Consider the following 23,423-nt stretch of genomic DNA (forward strand, 5'->3'; position numbering starts at 1 on the left):
ATTTATAAGTGATTCCTTGTAACTAAATGTCTTGGTAAAAAACAATTTTTGAGTAAACGAATTTAGTAAATATATTTATGAATTATAAGAGATTTAATTTATAACTTCCTAATTTTTTGAAATTCTATTGAGCTGGCAGTATTGAAAACTTCCTCCAGGTTCCATCCAAGGAAAAAAGGACCAATAGACCTTGACTCCAATTTCTACACTTCCTCGAAATATCATGTGCACGTATGGACCATCGAGATTTTAGTGCTTAGGGAGTCCTCACGGGACCAGTGAAGATGCCACAGCTTCTCAAAAGGCATAAGCTGTATTAGTTAAACCAAAATTGAGAGGGAGAGAGAGATTAATTAACACAACAAAAAACCAAAGAATTATCCTTGGTAATTTTTTTTTCATGTTTAAAACTATCCCATTTCCGAACAGAGACTTTTTCGGTAACAAAATGAGGTAAACAAAGGATAATATAACTCTTTGTTCTTGGTGCTTAACATTTAGGTTTGATATAAACTAACAGCTATGGTCGATTGACAATAGGATTAGGTGAGCTGTTAGGATTGTTACCAGGATCAACATTAGGCTTAGGTGACCGGTTAGGATTGTTACTAGGCTTGGGTGACCGGTTAGGATTGTTGCGATGATATGGTGAGACATGTGGACCATGTGGTATGGAGACGCTTCTTGTTGGCTGTCCATTCCTTGGAATGTTCCCCGCTTGCACTCTAGTGCCACGGTTAGCATTCGAGTTGGACCCTGCACGCTCTGTTTGAATTGCTTGGAAGTATGAAGAAGAAGAGGCCATGTCTGTCAGGGTAGGCAGTGGCTTAAGGGCTTCAACCACTTCACTCATAAGAGGTCTTGTTTTAGGGTCACGGTTGAGGCAGCAGGTAGCCAACTGAATTGCTTTCTGAGCACCTCTGATCGAGAAGCATCCTTCAAGGCGAGGATCCATTAGCCGGTAGAACCTTCTCCTCTCTACAAGATGTGGTCTAGCCCATTCAACCAGGTTATGCTCTCCATTGGGTCGGTTTTTGTCCATTGATCTTCGGCCAGTCAACATTTTAAGTAAAACCACCCCAAAGCTATAGACATCGCTCTTGGATGTAAGATGCCCTGTCGCAAATTGAATTCTGTTAGCATGAACTGATTTCCATATGATTCAGATAACTAAACAATATTGAAGTTCCCGTATAAATGCATTCAGTATCTACCAAGGGAAGTAAATCCATTTAGAAGATAAAATTTGAACAAGTTTTCTCACGAATAAACCCTAACTGGAGAACAAGTTATTTGACAAAAGAAATCAAACAATGACAACCCAAATTTAATAACAAGAAGCCTAATGCATAACCATATATCGATTCTAGAACTCAAGGTTCCTATTTCAATTGAATTACTTCAGCAAATCTTATTTAAATCATGATTTATTCTGTTATAAATACATGTACTGATCCAAGCCTAAAAATGAAGAAATTGTAGTAACCAAATAATAGATTCTCCACACATGGAAATATATCCACCATTGTGATCATCAATTTTCATATGAAAATACCTTCGGCTCATACCCCACTCTTCAGATCCAAGCACCTAATTCAAAGTGCTTCAAGGGTACATACTTTTGTTTCAATTACCACATCAACTACTTCTGTCTTCTTCTAAGGTATGTACCCGTGGATCAGCAGTGACAAGTAAAGGTGAGTCGGGTATGGTACTGATGGTGGTAATGGTCTCTAATATATACACCATATTAAATAGGACAACTAGGAGAAGTACAAAGAAATGCAGGAAAACATAAGCAAGAGAACAGCCTAAAACTAACAGGTGTAGGAGACAGCAAAGTATTCTATTCAACATAAGTTAAACCAGCTGGACATTGTTTTAATCCAGAATACAGATAAAAATGAACAAAAAGAAAAGAGAGTTGTTTAATCATTCTAACCTGTCATCACATACTCAGGGGCCGCATAACCATAAGTTCCCATTACTCGAGTAGATACATGAGTCTTATCTCCCTCTGGACCATCTTTGGCAAGTCCAAAATCAGAAAGCTTGGCATTATAGTCCTGGACGAGTGATTTAGCAAACAATTAGAAGTGGCATAAATAAGGAAAAGATAGATTCTGTTGGTTTACGCACCCTATCTAACAGGATATTGGAGGTCTTAAAGTCTCGATATATCACTGGCTTTTCAGCTTCTTCATGAAGAAAGGTGAGGCCCTTTGCAGCACCAAGTGCAATTTTCATTCTGATGGACCAAGGAAGAGGCAGAGACCCTGTTCATAAACTAAAGTTATTTCCAAAGAAATGTGAAGAAAAGATCTGCATGCAGATCATCACTTGGCCAAAAGGATGCTGCTGTCTCTGGGGGCTAATTGGATGCACAACTCTTTTGTGCATTTAGTTAGGAAATATCTATATTTATGATAAAGAGAGTATGTAAAGGATGCTACAGGCTGTACATTCCATAAACGGTTGAGAAAACATTTTTATGATGCAATAGAAGAAATGTAGCCAAAATTGGCGAAATAGTAAATGCAGTTACATACTTCTAAACGGGTGGTTCTCCGAGCTTCCTCGAGGCATAAACTCATACACAAGTAGCCTCTGGTCATCCTCAAAACAACCAATTAACTTAACCAGATTAGGATGGAGGAGGTTACCAAGAAAATTAACTTCAGCCTGCCATAAGGTAGAGATCAGAAACTTTCTTTCCATCAAAGGGAAAGTCAAGATACCTTAAAAATAAGCCAAATCTCCCAGCAAGATTTATATTTATTTATACATATTCACACACATGCAAACAGGCACGCACAAGCATAAACACACACGCACGCGTAGATACACATATGAAAATAATTAAATGATAAGGATCACATACAAGCCATTCTTTATGACCGTGAAGTCCATCATGGTTGAGGGTTTTTACAGCAACAGGCAGGCCCAAGACAGGTTTCACCGGAGATGTTCCATTCTCATTGATCCAACCTTTATATACACAACCAAACCCACCCTCACCAAGAAGACTCTCAGGTGTAAAATTCCGGGTTGCTGACTTAAGCTCATTATAGGAGAATTTCCGAAGCTGGGAAGAAATTTTCAGTTCTTCACGTCTGTTAGGAGTGGATGGAGTAGTACTTAAGGTGGTGCTTGTAGTTGTAGTTGAAGACGATACTACTGGAACAACTGGTTGGTCTCGACTGTTATCATTTGTAGATTTACTTTCCGCTGATTCACACACAAAAGAAAAAGAACAAAGAATAATATCAGTGCTGTTAGATACAACAGTAATCAGTTAAGATATGCATTACTAAATCATACACTGGATGAAGGATTGAGATACTGTTCAATACAATACATTCCAACAAATACAAGTCCATACATGCGCATATTATGAATGACAATACATGGATTTTAACTTTGCACATAAATGGAACCCATATAAGTCAATGATTGAGTTAAACCACCTAGGAAGCATTGAATCCATAAAAAAGTTGTAAACGAGAAGGAAACACTAAAGTGATTACAGTTGTTAATGCTCTGGGAGGAGACAAATTCGAACAGAAATATGAAATAGTTGAAAGTCTACGGAGTTTAATTCCAAAATTTAGAAGCAACACTTTCATATATGTACTTGAAAAACCTATAATTTGAGCACTCCTCACCAGTGGTCAGTCTATTATATGCTTGTGGAAACTATAAAAGCATTTTCCTTTAAATATGCATGAAAAATGTGTTATGCCTTATTGTCATAGAACAAACTAAAAAGCTATCACTATCTTCAATATATGCAAACAAGCAGTTTTGAAGCACATATACGCATTCAGAGAATCAACGGCTCACAAATGTTGTTTTATCCACCAAAACAGAGGTGAAAAAAGTCACTAGCCAGATGCGACAACGTGTTCTGATTCCTATACAAGCACCACCTTCATGATTCAGTCATAAACGAGAAACGACAAAACAATAATTATTAGCAACTGTCTCAGTAAATCCAGACAATTAAATACTTATTGAACTACCATCCACCAAGCATACACAGATGGAAATCGATCACAACATAATATGCTATACGACAAAAGAATTCATTAACATTCTATGGTGAGATCAGTATGCCAAATGTGCATCACATCATAAGCAGGGAAAAAAAAATCGAATCCAACAAAAACACGGAATCGAATCAAACAAAGACACGGAACCGAATCGAATCGAATCAGATAAATAATAGGACTCCAAAATTCTTATCCTAATGGAACCAAACATACCGATAGAATACGATCATAACATTACGTAGCCAGATATACAAATCAGATAAATTATACATTTTTAAAGCGCAATGTGCCAAACAGACAAATAGTATGAGAAAAAATGATATAGCCAAAGAATCAAACAGCATCTGACAACTAATAGAAGATAATGGAGTAAACAATTAAGCATATTATATGATGAACCAATATCTAAAAAGAGGTTATATAATACCATAATGAGTCCTAGTGCCACTAATGGAACCATCCCTTTTGGACCCGGAAGAAAAGCAGCTTCCCATAAACCTAAACTTAAACCAACACCCTGAACCAGTCTCCCTGGATTCATCAACTTTCTTCTTCTTTATCTTTGATTTACCAACACTCTAAGCAGGGCTGTCTCTAGAACATTTGTGACCCTAGACAGGAGTTACTTTGGGCCTTTTGAGATGAAAAATCACTAGGAGAGGTGGACAACAATCGGCTAGCTAACAAGGTTAGGTTGGTGGGGGGTTTTGAAGAGTAGATATTGGAGAAGTGATGGGTGGTGAAATGGGTGATTTCTAATGCCAAGATTGATAAGAAAAGGCTTGAGAAGTCACGACCCAATAGATATCGATGGCCAGCGATTGACAGAGTAAACGGATAAGGTATGATAAGGGTTTTGGTGAGAGGGTTGAAGGGAGGAAGATGGTGGTGTCAGGGAAGGCCAACAATATCGGGTACATGCCAAAAAGGTTGGAAATGGTTGTCATGTGGTAGAGTTGGGTTGCGAGATTCATCAAAAATTAGTCAAATAGAGGGCTATCAAGGTTGGGAAATGATAAAATAATGATTTCGGTCGATTTTGGTGAGAAAATTGATCGGAACCAAAATTGACCGAAATCAACTCCAAACCACTAGCGGCAGAAGAGGGCTGGAGATGATTTATGTAAATGTCAAATTTTGGGATTGAATTGGGGGTGAGTAATTTGAGATATGTAAACGACTATTTTAGTATTCTATTGTTAAAAGAGATTCAATGTGTTAATTTAGGGCTATAAACTAGAATATATAAAACTAGAGGTACAAACTTGCTATTTTGTTAAACTTTGAGTGGGAATATATGTAAAAAACTTATAATAAATTTGGGCTTTTTTTGGGGGACCCTTAGCGTAGATAAGAAATTATAAACCATTTTCATTTTTGTAAGCTAATTAAAAAAAAAAAAAAAAAAAAAAAAAAAAAAAAAAAAAAACAATTTATAAAAAATTTGGCCCCATTTTTTTTGGGGCCTAGGCAGGTGCCTCACCTGCACCCCTTAAGCGGCTCTGACTCCAAGTCCCCACATGATAGCATCAGGATATAATCCATCTTCCCCGATTCTAAAAATCAATTCTCAAGCCACAAAAGCACCACATTGCACCAAACATCAACCCCAAACAACAGTGAGAATCAAAACCCAACTAGAATAAACAAAACCCAAATTGCATAAGGAAACAATCAGTCAATCAATCAATAACCTCCCATATATAAAAGCACCACCTTGCCTCAAAACCAATCTTCAATCAAAAACCCACATACCACAAAACCAAAACACACACAAAAAAAAAAAAAAAAAAAAAAAAGAACAAAGAACAAAATTTTCTAAAACACGGCCTTCTCAAAACTGAAAAGCCATCATTTTTAAACAAAAGAACACAAAAAGAACTCAAATCCAGATCAGAGAAACAACATGTAAATCAAAAGAACCAACATTGAGACTAAACAGAAAGCAGTGGCACAGAAAGAAACACACAACTGAGAGCCTAAAGACAAAGCCCCAGAACTCATTAGTATACAGCAAAAAATGCAGTACAAATTCGTCAGTTATATTTGAGCTGACCAAACAAAAACAGACACACACACAAACACATTACCCACACGTAGTGCGAAGTTACAGAAACAAATGTACACACGAGGTTGGATTCAAGATTTGAAAGGGCAAGAAATGGAAGCAGAAAAATGAATACTAGTCTCTTGAAGGTGGAAAATGAGAAACACTGTTTCAATGAAATTGTGCTGAGAAATATTTTTATTGCTCAGACGCTTTAATTGCACTGAGAACCCATTTCCGTGTTCACCAGTTTTGCATAATCCTTTCTAGGATTTGTGATAACATGAATTAATGTTAATGCTTCATTTTTCAAAACTAGTGGCTTATACCATTATTGGTTTCTTTTTATGATATCATTGTATGCTTCTGGTGGTGTAGGGATCAGATAATCAAACTCATTATAGCATAATTCTACAGAATGCGGAACCAGTTGCCTTAATATCTCCCTGCCAAGGTTTCATTCAGATATTAATTTCATTAATGAAAGTTCTGGATTTATTATTTACTTTCCTTGTCTTACGGATTTGAAACTTGCCCTCCTATTTCCCCCAGGAAATGGAGGAAAGAAAACAGCTATACTTGTGACCTCACTGAAGGTTGGGGACGAAGTTTTGCTGAGAGTACAAGGTGGTGCACAACATACAGGAATAGAAATTCAAGAATTCATCGTGGAGAATTGAAGAAGCAAGATGACATATTCCTTCTGAATTTGTTCATGACTGTTGCCGATATAATGCCAAAGTGTGATATATGTCCTGCTGAAAGCCCTGCATCTACATCTAAAAGACAAATAGATAGTAAAATTATTATGCAATAGTAAGGTTATTTCTCCATAAAGTCAGCATACTTTAATTACCATTATTTTTCTCCGATCTAAATGAAGTGCCAATACCAGTATCAGAAAAGCATGAGACCAAGAATTAGTTTCTTCGTTTGAAAGGTTTCTATTTCCCTTGTAGAGTTAGCTTATACTATGGTTGTGACCGAGAAAAGCGATGTTTATAGTTTGGGAGTAGTGGCACTGGAAGTATTAATGGGAAGGCATCCAGAAGAAATTCTCTCCTTATCATCATCATCATCATCTAACCAGAGTGTAATGCTAATTGATGTATTGTTTGAAGTTGATGTATTCTTTTGGGTCCTTTTCAATCATGAATGTATGTCTAATAAAAAGGGGGGCATCAGAAGACTTTGACTCAGTGTTCATGTATCAAGCCCATATCTCTAATTAATATAAATTGTCATCTTACGGGTTTCGAAAAGTTCTTTTTTATGAAGTTCAGAAATTGTAAGGAATTTTCAGAAGGTCAGTCTGAATAATAAAGCCTTAGCCCTGATTACAGTTTTCTCTAATAACTTTTCATTAGTTTCAACTTTGCGTGTGGAAAATCACCACCAATTATGTTTGTGGAAAATCCATGCCAATTAGTACTCTCGTGGAAAATTTTTCTGCTCCATAATGACCTGTAAATTTCTTGAAGCATATATTTTTTTATTAGCAATAGTTTTCTAGTTACTTTTATCAATCTTTGTAAGCCATTTAAGATTTGGGTATGTATCCAACTGTGAAGGAATTTTAAGCACTAAATCAAGTTGAATGGACTCGATCAGTTATCCAGATAATATAGTCTCTAATTAGCATCTGTGAAATTCTATATAGCCATCCAAAATAAGATAAAGTTCTATTACTCTGAAAGTTTCTTCTGGTTTTTCTGAGACTAAGGCCATTTTCTTAGAATAGTTTACTGAAAAGGGACCATCTGTCACATGTGAGCACCATTTTCTAATGTTGCATTTGCATTGTTATGCAGAATGATACATCTTACATTGGAGCAATTGTTGGACGATTTGCTAACAGAATCGGAGGTGCTTAGTTTACTTTAAATGGAACCCTTTATAAGCTTGTTGCCAATGAAGGGAAAAACATGCTTCATGGTACAATTCTGCTTTCTGAATTGCTGATATTTCTTTTTCTTCTATTTCAAAGAGATGTCTCATAATTTCCCAAATGAAATTCATGTAGGTGGCCTTAGAGGCTTCAGTGATGTTGTTTGGAAAGTAAAGAAGTATAAGAATGAAGGTGATGCTCCCACAATTGTCTTTGCCTATCATAGCTTTGATGGTGAAGAAGGTAATTTATACATTTTAAAAAATATTTTGCTCTATAAAGTTTAATTTTCACCTTTGGTGTATAACTTGTAAATCTTCATACTAATTTCTCCAATCTTTCACGGGATTCCCCAAAGATCTTTATGTTACTGTTGGTTATACTTTCATTGGAGACAAAAAACTGAAAATAACAATGAAAGCCACAGCTCTAAACAAGGCAACTCCAGTAAATCTAGCACAACACACCTATTGGAACCTTGGATGTCACAACAGTGGTAATATCCTTTCTGAAGAAATCCAGATATTCGGTTCCTACTTCACTCCTGTGGATAGCAAATTGATTCCCACCGGCAAATTTGAATCTGTGAAAGGAACTCCCTATGATTTCCGCTAGCCTCACAAAGTTGGCAGCAGAATCTCCAAGCTGCCTACTGGTTATGACATTAACTATGTGCTTGATGGTGGTGTTGGAAACAAACTGAGGCGAGCAGCGATTGTGCATGACAAGAAGTCAGGAAGAGTGATGGAGCTGTTGACAGATGCTCCTGGAATGCTGCTTTATACAAGTAACTTTTTGAAGAATGTGAAGGGGAAAGGTGGATTTGTGTATCAGCCTCATGCTGCACTATGCCTGGAAACTAAAGCTTTTCCAGACTCAGTGAATCACCCTAATTTTCCTTCAACTATTGTGGCTCCAGGGAAGACTTACAAGCATCACATGCTTTTTAGGTTTTCAACTGCAGCTCCATATTCTTAATATTTGATGACAAAACTAAGAGATTGTAACACTAGGCTACAAATGAATAAATTAATGGTAGGGGATATTGAGGCCTTGCCATTGCATGCTTGTTCTAGTTCATTTTCTTGTAGAATGTTAATCTTTCAGAACCTGCTTTTCCTGAAGTTGGTTTGAACATTCCTGAGCAATGCTTTTAATTGATAATTTATGATCTCTTTTGTAATTATCACTTCATTTAAACTAAATCTTTAGTTAAGGTAATAAATAATTTTTTAACGAGAATAATAAAGATAGATTGACAAATCATTTTTGCTAATTTTTTTCCACAATGGCAATTAATCAGAAGGGACTCATTGTGAGCTTTTACGTTATGTTTGTGAAAAAAAGTTAGTTAAAAAGGATTTTATTTTTAATCTTTTAGTTCAAAAATAAGTTCTGGGTATAATGTGTAGTTGGGACCGTCTTGAAATGCATATATATATATTTAACCTGTAATGTTCATTTGTGGCTTTTGTTGTGGAACATCAAGCTTTCATTTTTTTCCTGTTGATACTTGGAAAGTGCTTTGTCTTGTTTCAGTTTTCTGAACATAATCTTTTGTGCACTTTATGATAAAATTCATAGATGTATAACATAATTCATTCTTGATTATTTGTTACCATGGCAAACTCCCTCTACTGCTCTTGCTTCTTCATTAGCCTTTTATTTGTAAAGAAAGAAATTAATAATGTTTTTACTTAGGAAATATATGACCACCTTTTTCTCTTTCAAAGCATTACATGTTCTACTATGTTACGCCCTGGTTTTGTGTTTCATAGGTTATACCTGCGGAAAATATTGTTGCAGCATTCCAAGGGAGTCAAAAAACTGTATTTGCAATCTCAAAAACTCCCTCTGATGCCCAAATTTTTCTTGAGGTATCTCTTAATACTGTACTTTGCAAACCACTTAATTAACTTTTTGTTTGAAAAAACTTAGCTTTATATATATATATTTTTTTTTTTTTTTTTGGTGCCTCAAACTTATAGTGAATTCTGTGTATGTAGGATTAGAGCAAGGCCCGTGGGTGGAGTTGTGCTAAAAGTTGAGGACGCTAAAGCTGTTCTTGACCTAAAGGTAATTATTTCTTGGCAGGCTTCTCAGGAAGTGAGGCATAGCTCCTTATCTTTGACAAAATTATCAGGAATATTTGACAGAAGGAATGAGAGTTAGCAATCTCCTGAGCTTGACTAAAGCCACTGTAACCGAGTCAATGTAGCTGGAATGGGTGATCGAGTTTGTGTGGATCTTTGTATCCTCATGAGACCTGGTGAGAGACTTCTAGTATGCTCTAACCTCCATTCTGCAAGTGGATCTTGCAGTTTTGTTAAGTTAATCATATTTTATGCTCCATTCTTATTTGCACAAATACTTTTTATAGGTTGGATCTTTGCTGGGGACTTTCTTTTCCACTCTGAGTGCTTGGATGCAAACTACATTGCCAGCAGGCCCTTTCGAGTCAATGCTGTGAGTCTTGGCTTTGAAGTTGCTGCAGATAATATACTGATGAATTAACATTCATTATTCAATCAATTAATTTCAGTGGATGAAATGGGTTGATTAATGCCACACTATAAACACAGTCTTGGTGGTTTGGTTTTTTAAGACGGTTAAAGAGATGTCAACAAAGTTATGATGGGGACTGTTCATCCCATAGATAAGCAGAAGGCTTGATTCATGTACCTGTAAACAAAAGTATCATGATAATTTGTTAGTATTTCACTCTTTTTTCCATATATTTGACAAAGGACCTTTTCAAGGATGAAATTGATTTCCATACTCAAGAAATTGATTTTCTTCATATATTTATGTTCGTTACAAAGTGCTGTGTTTTAATTTTCAGGGACCTGTGCATGCCTATGTGCTGTTCCAGGAGGAAAAACGTGCTACCTTTCAGAGTTAAAATCAGGCAAAGAAGTGATTGTGGTGGATCAGAAAGGCCAGCAACGAACAGCAATGTTGGTCGTGTGAAGATTGAGCTAGACCTCTTATCCTTGTAGAGGCAAAGGTTTGTGTCTTCCATACCATTTCTAAACAAAATGGAGTTTCTTCTAATGATTTTAAAATTTATTGGCTAATTTTTAGGAGCATGATGAATTAGACAACATTGTGTTTGGTAATTTGAAGGAACTGTATCCTAAGTTTGGAGATTCTAAAAATATAATTGATATACCTGAAGAATCTGTAATAAGTACAACCAAATCTGTCAGACACATTTGGCCAATTGGTACAAAGTAAACAAAATCTTCCTCAGAAGAATTTGAAGTTCTGAAGCTTCTTGAAGAAAGAATATTTTGTAGAATAGGTTGTGAATACTAGTTTGAAGTGGAAAATGAGAAACACTGTTTCAATTAAATTGTGCTTAGAAATATTTTTGTTGCTGAGATGCTTTAATTGCGCTGAGAATCATTCCATGTTCATAGTTATGCATAATCAGAACTTTTTTTTGTCCTTTCAGGATTGTGATAACTGAATTAATGTTAATGCTTCATTCTTCAAAACTAGTGGCTTATATCATTATTGGTTTCTTTTTATGATATCATTGTATGTCTGGTGGTGCAGGGATCAGATAATCAAACTTATTACAGTTTAATTCTACAAAGCGGGAAACAGTTGCCTTAATATCTCCCTGCCAAGGTTTCATTCAGATATTAATTTCATTAATGAAAGTTCTGGATTTATTATTTACTTTCCTTGTCTTATGGATTTGAAACTGCCCTCCTATTTCCCCCAGGAAATGGAGGAAAGAAACAGCTATACCTGTGACTTCACTGAAGGTTGGTGACGAACTTTTGTGAGGGTACAAGGTGGTGACACATACAGGAATAGAAATTCAAGAATTCATCGTGGAGAATTGAAGAAGCAAGATGACATATTCCTGCTGAATTTGTTCATGACTGTCCGTTATAATGCCAAAGAGTGATATCTGTCCTGCTGAAAGCCTGCATCTGCATCTAAAAGACAAGAAGATAATAAATTATCATGCAAGAGTAAGGTTATTTTCTCCATAAAGTCAGCCTATTAATTACCATTTTTTTTTCTCTAATCTAAATGTAGTGCCAATACCAGTATCAGAAAGCATGAGGGCAAGAATTAGTTTTCTTAAAGTTGAGGCAGGAAGTAGCAGGACCTCATGAATAAAAATTCTTTTCACGAATTAATTAGACAGAAAACAGAAACAAATATTTCACAAGCTAGTTGAAGGAAAAATGATGCTACGAAAGGAGTGATTTGGCCAGGTATTTTCCTGCTATAAAATGTATAAATGGGAACAATGGTGCCTTGACTCCTGTTATTTAGGGAAATCTAAGGTGGCCGTTGTAATTCCTGGTTCTTATTTATGGAGTCATCAGGGGACATAGATAAAGTTATGGGTAATTGAATAATCTTGCGTAATTGAGCTGTTTAAATCTTTTGTTTAATTTTTCTAGATACTCTCTACTTGAATTAGCCAAAAAAAAATTGATCACTTGAATTTGAAGATGGGAACGACCTCAAATGTGACCAATTCCTTCAACATTGGGTCATCTAAACAATCTCGCTCATTTGTATCTTATGGAAATCAACTGAACAGCTGAATTCGCATAGTACTGTAATTTGAGTAAAGAAATTTAGTAAGAGTTTTATGAATTATAGAGATTTAATTTATAAAGTCCTAATTTTTGAAATTCTATGTATATTTCTTCTTCCCTTTTGAAATAAATAAATGGAATAAAACCACTGCAATTTTTTTTTTTTTAAATGACGGACACACGCAACTACAATAATGATATAATAGTCTAATTTAGAGGAAGACAAGACAAGAAGACCTGACTTAATAAGCTCGTGAGAACACCACAATAGTAGTCAAAAGACAAATTAAGTTGCTTATCACATGGTTTTGTTCAAATAAAAACACTCTTCGTGGACCACAATTTCTTGCGTTTGACTAGTTTTAGCATACAATAAATTGGAAAATTCAAAGAAAAGAACTCTTTTTTCTTTTTATCTATTCAAAAATTTATGAACCTTGACCAACTGTATGATTGTATCAAAGGCCAAAATTCTGATGAAAAGGGTTGCGCACACCGTGATGCTTGCGCCTGAGCATATTTTAGCTAGGTCTATTATTCTTGTGGAAATCGTGTTTCCTGTTAACCAAAAGTTAACCCAAAAGACTTTACCTTGGCGAAAGTGCAAGAGCTCCATATTTTTTACATACAAATGTTAGGCTGCTAAATCTAATTATTTTTGGTAGTTGATATTCAATATAATTTGCACATATATTAATGCACTCTGAACATGACAACTTAGATCATTTTCAGTCATTCAAAAGCTCTTAAATCTAACCTTTTTACCTTAGTGGGAATATAATGGTTTGTTGGAAATCATAAAAACAAGAGGAATTAGGACCTTTTATGATTTAAAAAACAAAAAAAAAAAAATAGAGGTTCAGCTTGCTCGTTTCTATTTTATTTGATTGCATTGATTGCCTTGTGGAATATATCACACCAATCATGCCTTTGGAAAATCAAGGTAAGTAAGTCTTGTGGAAATTAAAAGTTTTGGATTCCTTTTCGACACCACCAATTGAGAGTGAAATATCACGTGTTGTCGATCTGAATCAAGCGTGTTTTAGCAAACACCAATAATTAAGAGTTAGCATAAGACACAAAATGTATTTGGCCTGGGGGGTAAGCTTGAAATTTAGTATAAGCTTGCTTCAGGTGGAGGATAGCAACAGATTTTAACATGGTGTTCAATCCTTCACTTACGAGTGGTGGTCATATGGGCTACCATTTGACATGTCACGGCACACCACGTCTCTCTGGTTCTCTCTTAATGCACCTAAAAACATGAGCATTCTCTGCATCTATGTCTCCCTTCTAATGTTTTATGTATTCTAAGTTGTGCTATAAGAAATAAAAATTAGAAAAAATTAAAATTATTTGAAGATTTAATAAAAGCATGAGATGCCAAATAGAAAAGTTACAATAAAATCGAGTTCTCACAATTGTTAATAGAAGTAGTTACTGAAGTTTTTATCCAATCGGTAGTCCCAGTATCTTGAAAGATTAGTTAAAGTATGCACAAACAGGTCTGAACACCTCAATCATTACCAAAAAAAAAAAAAAAAGTTAAAATGATTTTTAAAATTTTATTATTTAATCTCTAGTTTAGTTTGTTCTCTTCTTAAAGTATGTGAAAAAGACAAGCAGCAAGCAACAAACACAAAGAAGACGCAACGAAAGAAAGCATATCGGTAATGTGAACGAGATATTAACACAACCACCACCTCATTAAAGATGCGAAAGCATGAGAAAGCTAATATTCACTCACGTATTGAATTGCATGGACCCTGACATCCTGTACTCTAAACATGTTTTGCTATTTTAGAGGAAGACAAGACAAGAAGACCTCGACTTATTACGCTTTTGTGAACACCACAATAATGGTCAAAAGACAACTTAGGTTGCTGATCACATGGTTTTTGTTCAAATAAAAACATTCTTCGTGGACTACATATTTCTTGCCTTAGACTAGCTTTAGCTATTAGTAACTTGAAAAAATTCAAAGAAACGAACTTTTTAATGACCAAAAAATCCAAAGAGAAAGTAGAAATGATTTTGATAATAAGATCCCATTTTATTCGAACCACGTTAGAAAATTCTGAAATCTCTATGGTATAAATTTTCTTGATTGTTATGGTTTAAAATAAGTGAAAGAACGTAATAAGGTTATTGGTTAATTGAATAAGCTCATGCGGAATTGAGCTGTTTAAAATCTTTTGCTTCATTTTCCCAGATATACTCAACTTGAATTAGCCAAAAAAAAATTGATCACTTTGAATTTGGATGGGAACAAGCTCAAAACGGACCAATTCCTTCAACATTGGATCATCTAAACAATCTCGCTCATTTGTATCTTTATCGAAATCAACTCAACAGCTGAATTCTGCATGAACTTTAATTTTGAGTAAAGAAATTTGGTAAGTGTATTTATGAATTATAAGAGATTTAATTTATAACGTCCTAATTTTTGAAATTCTATGTTATATTTCTTCTTCCCTTTTGAAATAAATAAAAATGGTGTTTTTAAACGTTGGTTTTTGTTCAAATAAAAACATTCTTCGTGGACTACATATTTCTTGCCTCAGAATAGCTTTAGCTATTAGTAACTTGGGAAAATTCAAAGAAACGAACTTCTTAGTAACCAAAAAGTCCAAAGGGAAAGTAGATATAATTTTGATAATAAGATCCAATTTTATTCAAATCGCATTGAAAGATTCTGAAATCTCTGTCGTAGAAATTTCCTTGATTGGTTTGGTTTATCATACAATTATTGAATGTTTATTTTTCTTAACTTATGATTACAGTGAAAAATAATTTATTGATTCAATTACTTATCAGTCAAATGCTAAGTAAACTATATCAATTATATAAATACTTAAAGATCTCAAACAATTTACACATTTCTAAGGGTGAATCCAAAAATCAATTGTTTTACTTGTTTTTTACAAATCCAAGATTCATGAATAATAATTAACAAAATCTATGAACTTCCTGAAGGAAATTCATGAACCTTGACTAACTTGTATGATTGTGTCAAAGACCAAAATTCTGATGAAAAGGGTTGCTATACTGTGATGCTTGCCTTGGAGGATATTTTAGCTGGGTCTATTATTCTTGTGGAAACCGTGTTTCCTGTTAACCAAAAGTTAAACCCAAAAGACTTTAATTTCAGTTGTCTATTTCACCTTGGCGAAGGTTCAAGAGCTCCATATTTTTTTCATACATATTGTTTAGGCTGTAAATCTAATTAGTTTTGGAATATTATCACCATCAGTCATGTCTTTTGGAAAATCAACGTCAAGTAAGTCTTGTGGAAAATTAAAAATTTTGGATTCCTTTTCTACACCACCAATTGAGAGTGAAATATTATCGTGTTTGTCTATCTGAATCAAGCGTGTTTTAGCAAACACCAATAATTAAGAGTTAGCACTAATGGACAAAAATTGATTTGGCCTGGGGGGGTAAGCTTGAAATTTAGTATAAGCTTGCTTCAGGTGGAGGATAGCAACAGATTTTAAACATGGTGTTCACATCCTTCACTTACAGAGTGGTGGTCATATGGGCTACCATTTTGACATGTCACGGACACACCACGTCTCTCTTGGTTCTCTCTTAATGCACCTAAAAACATGAGCACTTCTCTGCATCTAGACCCCTTCTAATGTTTTTAGTATTCTAAGTTGTGCGTTATAAGAAAATAAAAATCAGAAAAAAAAAATTATTTTGAAGATTTAATAAAAGCACAGATGCAAATAGAAAAGTTACAATAAAATCGAGATCCCACAATTTTTAATAGGAGTAGTTATTGAATTTTTAATCCGATCGATAGTACCAATGTCTTAAAAGATTAGTTAAAGTGCGTACAAACAGATTTAAAATAATAAAAAAAAAAGTTACAATAATATTTTAAATTTTATTATTTAATCTCCATTTTGGTTTGTTCTCTTCTTAAATTATGAGAAAAAATCAGCAGCGAGCAACAAGCAGTCAAGCACATAGAAGACGCAATGAAAGAGAGCATATTGGCAATGTGAAAGAGAAATTAATACAACACCACGGCACCACGTCATTAAAGATGTGAAAGCATGAGAAAGCTAATATTCACTCACGTATTGATTTGCATGGACCCTGACATCCTGTACTCTAAGCATGTTTTGCTATTTTAGAGGAAGACAAGACAAGAAGACCTTGACTTATTACGCTTTTGTGAACACCACAATAATGGTCGAAAGACAACTTAGGTTGCTGATCACATGGTTTTTGTTCAAATAAAAACATTCTTCGTGGACTACATATTTCTTGCCTAAGACTAGCTTTAGCTATTAGTAACTTGAAAAAAATTCAAAGAAACAAACTTCGTAGTAACCAAAAAGTCCAAAAAGAAAGTAGATATAATTTTGATAATAAGATCCTATTTTATTCGAACCGCGTTAGAAAATTCTGAAATCTCTATGGTATAAATTTTCTTGATTGTTATGGTTTAACATAAGTGAAAGAACGTAATAAGGTTATTGGTTAATTGAATAAGCTCATGCAGAATTGAGCTGTTTAAAATCTTTTGCTTCATTTTCCCAGATATACTNAATTAGTTTCTTTTATAGTTGAGGCAGGAAGTAGCAGGACCTCATGAATAAAAATTCTTTTCACGAATTCAATTCGACAGAAAACAGAAAACAAATATTTCACAAGCTAGTTGAAGGAAAAATGATGCTACGAAAGGAGTGATTTGGGCTATAAAATGTATAAAAGGAAAAAACCAGTGCTTTGACTCCTGTTATTTTGGGAAATCTAAGGTGGCCGTTGTAATTCCTACTATTTATGGAGTCATCAGGGGACATATTATGTAGCTATATTCGGCCAAAATTTCCTTAAAATCACGGGCATGTAAGTGAATCCTATAATTATATGCAAAAAGAGCAGAAGACCTTGTGTCACCGTGGCCAAATTTTGTTCATTGATTTCAATCTAATATTATGACGATATTCCAGGTTCTTTTCCAGGCATGTAAGGAAAGTCCAAAAGCTCCCACTCTAATAAGGTTATTGAGAAGATGAAGAACGTAAATGAAAGAAGGTAATAAAGTTATTGGTTCATTGAATAATCTCATGCGTAATTGAGCTGTTTAAAGTCTTTTGCTTCATTTTTCTAGATACTCTCTACTTGAATTAGCCCAAAAAAAAATTGATCACTTTGAATTTGAATGGGAACAACCTCAAAGTGGACCAATTCCGTCAACACTGGGAAATCAACTCGACAGCTGAATTTTGAGTAAAGAAATTCTGATGAAAAATTGAAAAGGGTTGACTAACTTGTATGATTGCGTCAAAGACCAAAATTCTGATGAAAAGGGTTGCTATACCATGATGCTTGCCCTGGAGGACATTTTAGCTGGGTCTATTATTCTTGTGGAAACCGTGTTTCCTGTTAACCAAAAGTTAAGCCCAAAAGACTTCAATTGCAGTTGTCTATTTCACCTTGACGAAGGTTCAAGAGCTTCATTATTTTTTACATACATAATGTCTAGGCTGTAAATCTAATTATTTTTGGATAGTTGATATTCAATGTAATTTGCATATTTAATGCACTCTGAACATGACACAACTTAGATTCAATTTCAGTCATTCAAAAGCTCTTAAATCTAACTCTTTTACCTTAGTGGGAATATAATGTGTTTGTTGGAAATCATAAAAACAAGAGGAATTAGGACCTTTTATGATTTAAAAAAAAAAAAAAAATTAGAGGTTCAGCTTGCCCGTTTCTNCAAAAATTGATTTGGCCTGGGGCCAGCCAACTTAAATGGAGGTTCGGCTAGCTTGAAATTTAGTATAAGCTTGCTTCAGGTGGAGGATAGCAAAAGATTTTAAACATGGTGTTCACAGCCTTCACTTACGGAGTGGTGGTCATATGGGCTACCATTTTGACATGTCATAGACACTCCACGTGTCACGTGGTTCTCTCTTAATGCACCCAAAAACATGAGCACTTCTCTGCATCTATGTCTCCCTTCTAATGTTTTTAGTATTCAAGTTGTGGGTTATAAGAAAATAAAAATTAGAAAAAAACTTATTTTGAAGATTTAATAAAATCATAGATGCAAATAGAAAAGTGTTGTGCTTAAAACTGAATTCAAACCCATCAATCAAGACTCACAAACACAAACACAATCACAAGACTTAATCTACCAAGAACACAATCAAGAACACAATATTTTTACCTTGGTTCGCTTATTCCAATGGAATAAACTATATCCACGTTGAGCTCCAAGCAAATTCGGACTCACTGCACTATAAGGATCAAAGTATTACAAGTATAACTCAATCACAACCCAAATCTCTCAACTCTTACACTGTTACAACAATCACTTGAACCTCCTTGTAATCACAATAAGCTAACCAGCAAACTGCTTGTAATCACAATAAGCTAACCAGCAAACTGCTTGTAATCACAATAAGCTAACCAGCAAATTGAAAGCCTATACCAGAAAAACCACTCTGTAATTTCTGCTAACAAGATTCTCAAGAACCTAAAACCTGATTACAATGTTCGAAAGAGTAGAAAATAAGAACCTAGAAATTTGTTGTAAAACGTGAGAGGGAAGAAGATAAAGTTATTGTGCGCTTTCTCAGATCTGCTGCCTTTTATACTTTGACTTAATGGACCGATAATAGTCGTCAGATCTGAATGGATTCAACGGCTAAGGATTGTCACTTGAGCTAATACTAAAACGTCAGCATTTCAGTCATGCGCAATACGACACCGCTTAAGCTTCACTCAACAAAAAGTTATAATAAAATTGAGTTCCCACCATTATTAATAGGAGTAGTTACTAAAGTTTTTATCCCATCGATAGTCTCAATGTCTTGAAAGATTAATTAAAGTGTGTATGAATAGATTCGAACACCTCGATCATAAAAAAAAAGTTACAATAATATTTTAAATTTTATTATTTAATCTCCAGTTAGGTTTGTTCTCTTCTTAAAGTATGTGAAAAAGACCAGTAGCCAACAACAAGCGCATAGAAGACGATACGAAAGAAAGCATATTGGCAATGTGAAAGAGAAATTAACACAACCACCACGGCACCACCTCATTAAAGATGTGAAAGCATGAGAAAGCTAATATTCATTACATGGACCCTGACATCTCTAAGCATGTTTTGCTGTTTTAGAGGAAGACCTTGACTTATTACGCTTGTGTGAACACCACAATAATGGTCAAAAGACAACTTAGGTTGCTTATCACATGCCCAATTTACGATTCTCTTTAACATTTCGGAAAGTTCATGGTTTTTGCTCAAATAAGAACATTATTCGTGGACTACATATTTCTTGCCTTAGACTAGAGCTTTACCTATCAGTAACTTGGGAAAATTCAAAGAAACAATCTTCGTAGTGACCAAAAAGTTCAAAGAGAAAGTGAGTATGATTTGGGCAAAAAGACCCCATTTTATTCAAACTATATAGAAAAATCTCGAAATCTCTATCATAGAATTTTCTTTGATTGTTATAGTTTATCATACAAATATTGAATGTTGATTTTTCTTAACTTTTGGTTATAATGGACTATAATTTATTGATTCATTTACTTAACAGTTAAATGCTAAGTAAACTATATCAACTTAAGGGTATATAACCAATTCTATATTTATTATTATTTATTAATGAGTTAAATTAATATTTATTTTACATTTATGCTTTTTTTAATGCTTATTAGTATAAGTAAATATCTAGTTATCTATAGCATTAAATGAAATGATCAAGGATAAATACTTAAAATCTCAAAACAATTTACGCATTTCTAAGGGTGAATCCAGAAATCAATCATTAACAAAATCTATGAACTTCCTGAAGGAATTTTATCGATTCAAAAACTCATGAATCCTTCTATTAAATGGATAATATTAATAAAAGGAAATAATTTAAAGAATAATTAGATGTAGAAACACATATACAATAAATTCTTCCAAAATTTTCTTTCAATTATGAGCTGTCTTGATTATAGGAAATGGCCAAAAGACCTTGACTAACTTGTGTGGTTGCTACACCGTGATGCTTGAGGAATATGGGCTACCGTTTTGATACCCACAAACATGAGCAGCACTTCTCTGCATCTATCTCTCCCTTCTAATGTTTTTAGTATTCAAGTTGTGGGTTATAAGAAAATAAAAATTAGAAAAAAAATTATTTTGAAGATTTAATAAAATCATAGATGCAAATAGAAAAGTTACAATAAAATCGAGTTCTCACAATTGTTAATAGAAGTAGTTACTGAAGTTTTTATCCAATCGGTAGTCCCAGTATCTTGAAAGATTAGTTAAAGTATGCACAAACAGGTCTGAACACCTCAATCATTACCAAAAAAAAAAAAAAAAAAGTTAAAATGATTTTTAAAATTTTATTATTTAATCTCTAGTTTAGTTTGTTCTCTTCTTAAAGATGACGACCAGTAGCAAGCAACAAGCACATAGAAGACACATCAAAAGAAAGCATATCGGTAATGTGAAAGAGATATTAACACAACCACCACCTCATTAAAGATGTGAAAGCATGAGAAAGCTAATATTCATTGCATGGACCCTGACATCCTTTACTCGTGTTTTGCTATTTTAGAGGAAGACAAGACAAGAAGACGTTGACTTATTCCGCTCGTGAGAACACCACAATAATGGTCAAAAGAAAATTTAAGTTGCTTAGCACATGCTCAATTTAGTCAACATTTCTGAAAGTTCATGGTTTAGGGTTTAGACTAGCTTTAGCTGTCAGTAACTTGGGAAAATTCAAAGAAACCAACTTAACCAAAAAATTCCAAAGAGAAAGTGAGTATGGTTCGGGCAAGAAGACCCCATTTCATTTAAACCGCATAGGAAAATCTTGAAATCTCTATCGTAGAATTTTCACACATGATTTATCCTGGTTCACCCAATATGGGCTACGTCCAATCGAGTCAATATTATTACAATATTTCCTCACCTCTCTCTCTCGTTTATAATAAATAAATTACCTTATGATTTGCTATCACACTCATAACAAGAGCAAAGTATGTTTATATACTAGATTTAAGTGAGTAAACCTAATTTACAAGGATTTTTACTCTTAGGCCCAACCCAAGAAGAAATTAATAACTTAAAGAAATCTTACAGTGGTTATATATGGAAAAGAACCAAACCGCTTACGGCCCAAGGGCGCTACCCCCACGACCCCCGCCCGCTCACCGAGGAGCGGGGCCCCCTAATACATTTGCGTAACCTAATAATGCTGAAGTAGTCGACAACTCCAACATTAATTTTGGATTCCTTTCTTCTCATTTTTCCATTATATGAATCATAAGTCAGCAGTCACCACCGATTAAGTGTGGAAAATCAGCTAATTATCTGCCAGACCCCATTGATCAAACATTAGAGTAAACACCAATAATAATAATACAAGACTTGGTCTATACCGTGAAACAAACTTACCCGGAGGATTGTTTAGTTTGGTCAATTCTTCTCATGAAAACACGTTCAGTCTTAACCAAAAATCAAACCCAAGACTTCAGCTTTTCTCCCTTTATCTATATGTGTATTCCAAGTATTGATTTATTTATGATGGACCATAAATGATTCATTTACTTACCATTTAATATTTATTCTATTTAATTTCATTAAGTTGGAGATTTAATATTTGATATTAATTACTTTTAGAATATATATCTTTTACTTTCTAAAACTCAAACTTTTATGTTTATACATTTTTTTTAAATCATCGAACTTTAATTAATTACAAACTAGCATCAGGCTTAGTCCAACTTTCTTTCATAAGCTCTTTCAACTCCAAGAGTTCAATAAAATCCGATCTTTTTCCTCTATACTTAATTTCTTGATTCCTTTCATTCTCTCAAATATTGTATTTGACGTTATAAGAAAAAAAAAAAAATTAGAAAGATGTTATTTTGAAGATTAATAAAATCGTAGATGAAAAACAAAAAGCTACAATAAAATTTTAGATTTCTCTCCTTTAATTACCTTTTTTTCTTTTTTAAGTTTAATATATAGTATTCATTTGTTCTTATTTATTATAAGGTCCTTGTTTCTTCATTTGTAATTCTTTTCTGAACAATAAATTTGCATGTCTAGTTAAAAATATGACATCTGGATGAAGACATTCAATTAATATTCTTATAAAAGTTTATTAAATTATAATGACTTTCTAAAATTATAATGAATTGTCACAATTAACAACTTGCTCCACACGTTCGGGTTGATTAGTATGACGTGAAGCTTATGCTGGATGATTAATTATTTATCTAATCACTTTCCAATTTTCCATAGGTAAACAGCATGTAAATGATTCCATCATATAAAAAAGCCAAAAGATTATGGACTGCTGTTGGCTAAATTTTCTAGTTCACACATTGATGTTGTTTGTAAAAACAACAAGAGAATGAATTGGAAGGCTTTTTATGTACACTCAAGTCTGATTTGGTCCCTATTATATCGTACAGCTTACTCTGAGGCTACAATAACAGTTTTAGCTATAAATTTTTGTTGATGCTCGTTTTTGGCACCAACCAAATTGTCACGTGCGTAACGTTGATTGGCTGTTAAATACACGTGAAAGCGAAATGTATAAAGTGAAATAAATGCAAATGGAGTTTTTTTAAGTGGTTCGGATGCTAAGGTAGCAAGTCCTACGTCCACTGATTTGTATTGATATTAGTGTGGGTCAGGTCGCGACAGCGGACTGAGTTACAAAAGAATTGGAAAGAGTAAAATGTGTTTACAGGAGAGAGAGAGAGTTTTTCTCTGTATGAAAATGGCCGAATCCCCTTAATGAAGGGGTCTTCTTCATTTTATATCAAACTGAAGCGTGTAATCATCATTAAATCCATGGGTTGGTGTGATTGTCAGG

At 34.2% G+C, this 23,423-nt stretch overlaps 1 protein-coding gene and 2 pseudogenes across 1 annotated transcript; 2 read left to right on the plus strand and 1 right to left on the minus strand.

Annotated features, from left to right (window-relative positions):
• Positions 1 to 385: 385 nt before the first annotated feature.
• LOC116146000 (probable serine/threonine-protein kinase PIX7) lies at positions 386 to 6,056 on the minus strand. The gene is made up of 8 exons (XM_031431416.1): positions 5,993 to 6,056; positions 5,863 to 5,882; positions 4,480 to 4,630; positions 2,882 to 3,228; positions 2,550 to 2,682; positions 2,140 to 2,276; positions 1,943 to 2,066; positions 386 to 1,116 (listed from the first exon to the last, which is right to left on the minus strand). Exons 1-8 carry the CDS (start codon positions 6,054 to 6,056, stop codon positions 521 to 523), a joined length of 1,572 nt encoding a protein of 523 aa, XP_031287276.1. The 3' UTR covers positions 386 to 520.
• A 1,016-nt stretch (positions 6,057 to 7,072) lies between these two features.
• Positions 7,073 to 8,965, plus strand: LOC116146001 (annotated as a pseudogene).
• A 310-nt stretch (positions 8,966 to 9,275) lies between these two features.
• Positions 9,276 to 16,154, plus strand: LOC116146002 (annotated as a pseudogene).
• The last annotated feature ends 7,269 nt before the right edge of the window (positions 16,155 to 23,423 follow it).

Source organism: Pistacia vera, unplaced genomic scaffold, assembly GCF_008641045.1.
Source record: "Pistacia vera cultivar Batoury unplaced genomic scaffold, PisVer_v2 Contig470, whole genome shotgun sequence".
NCBI lineage: Eukaryota > Viridiplantae > Streptophyta > Magnoliopsida > Sapindales > Anacardiaceae > Pistacia > Pistacia vera.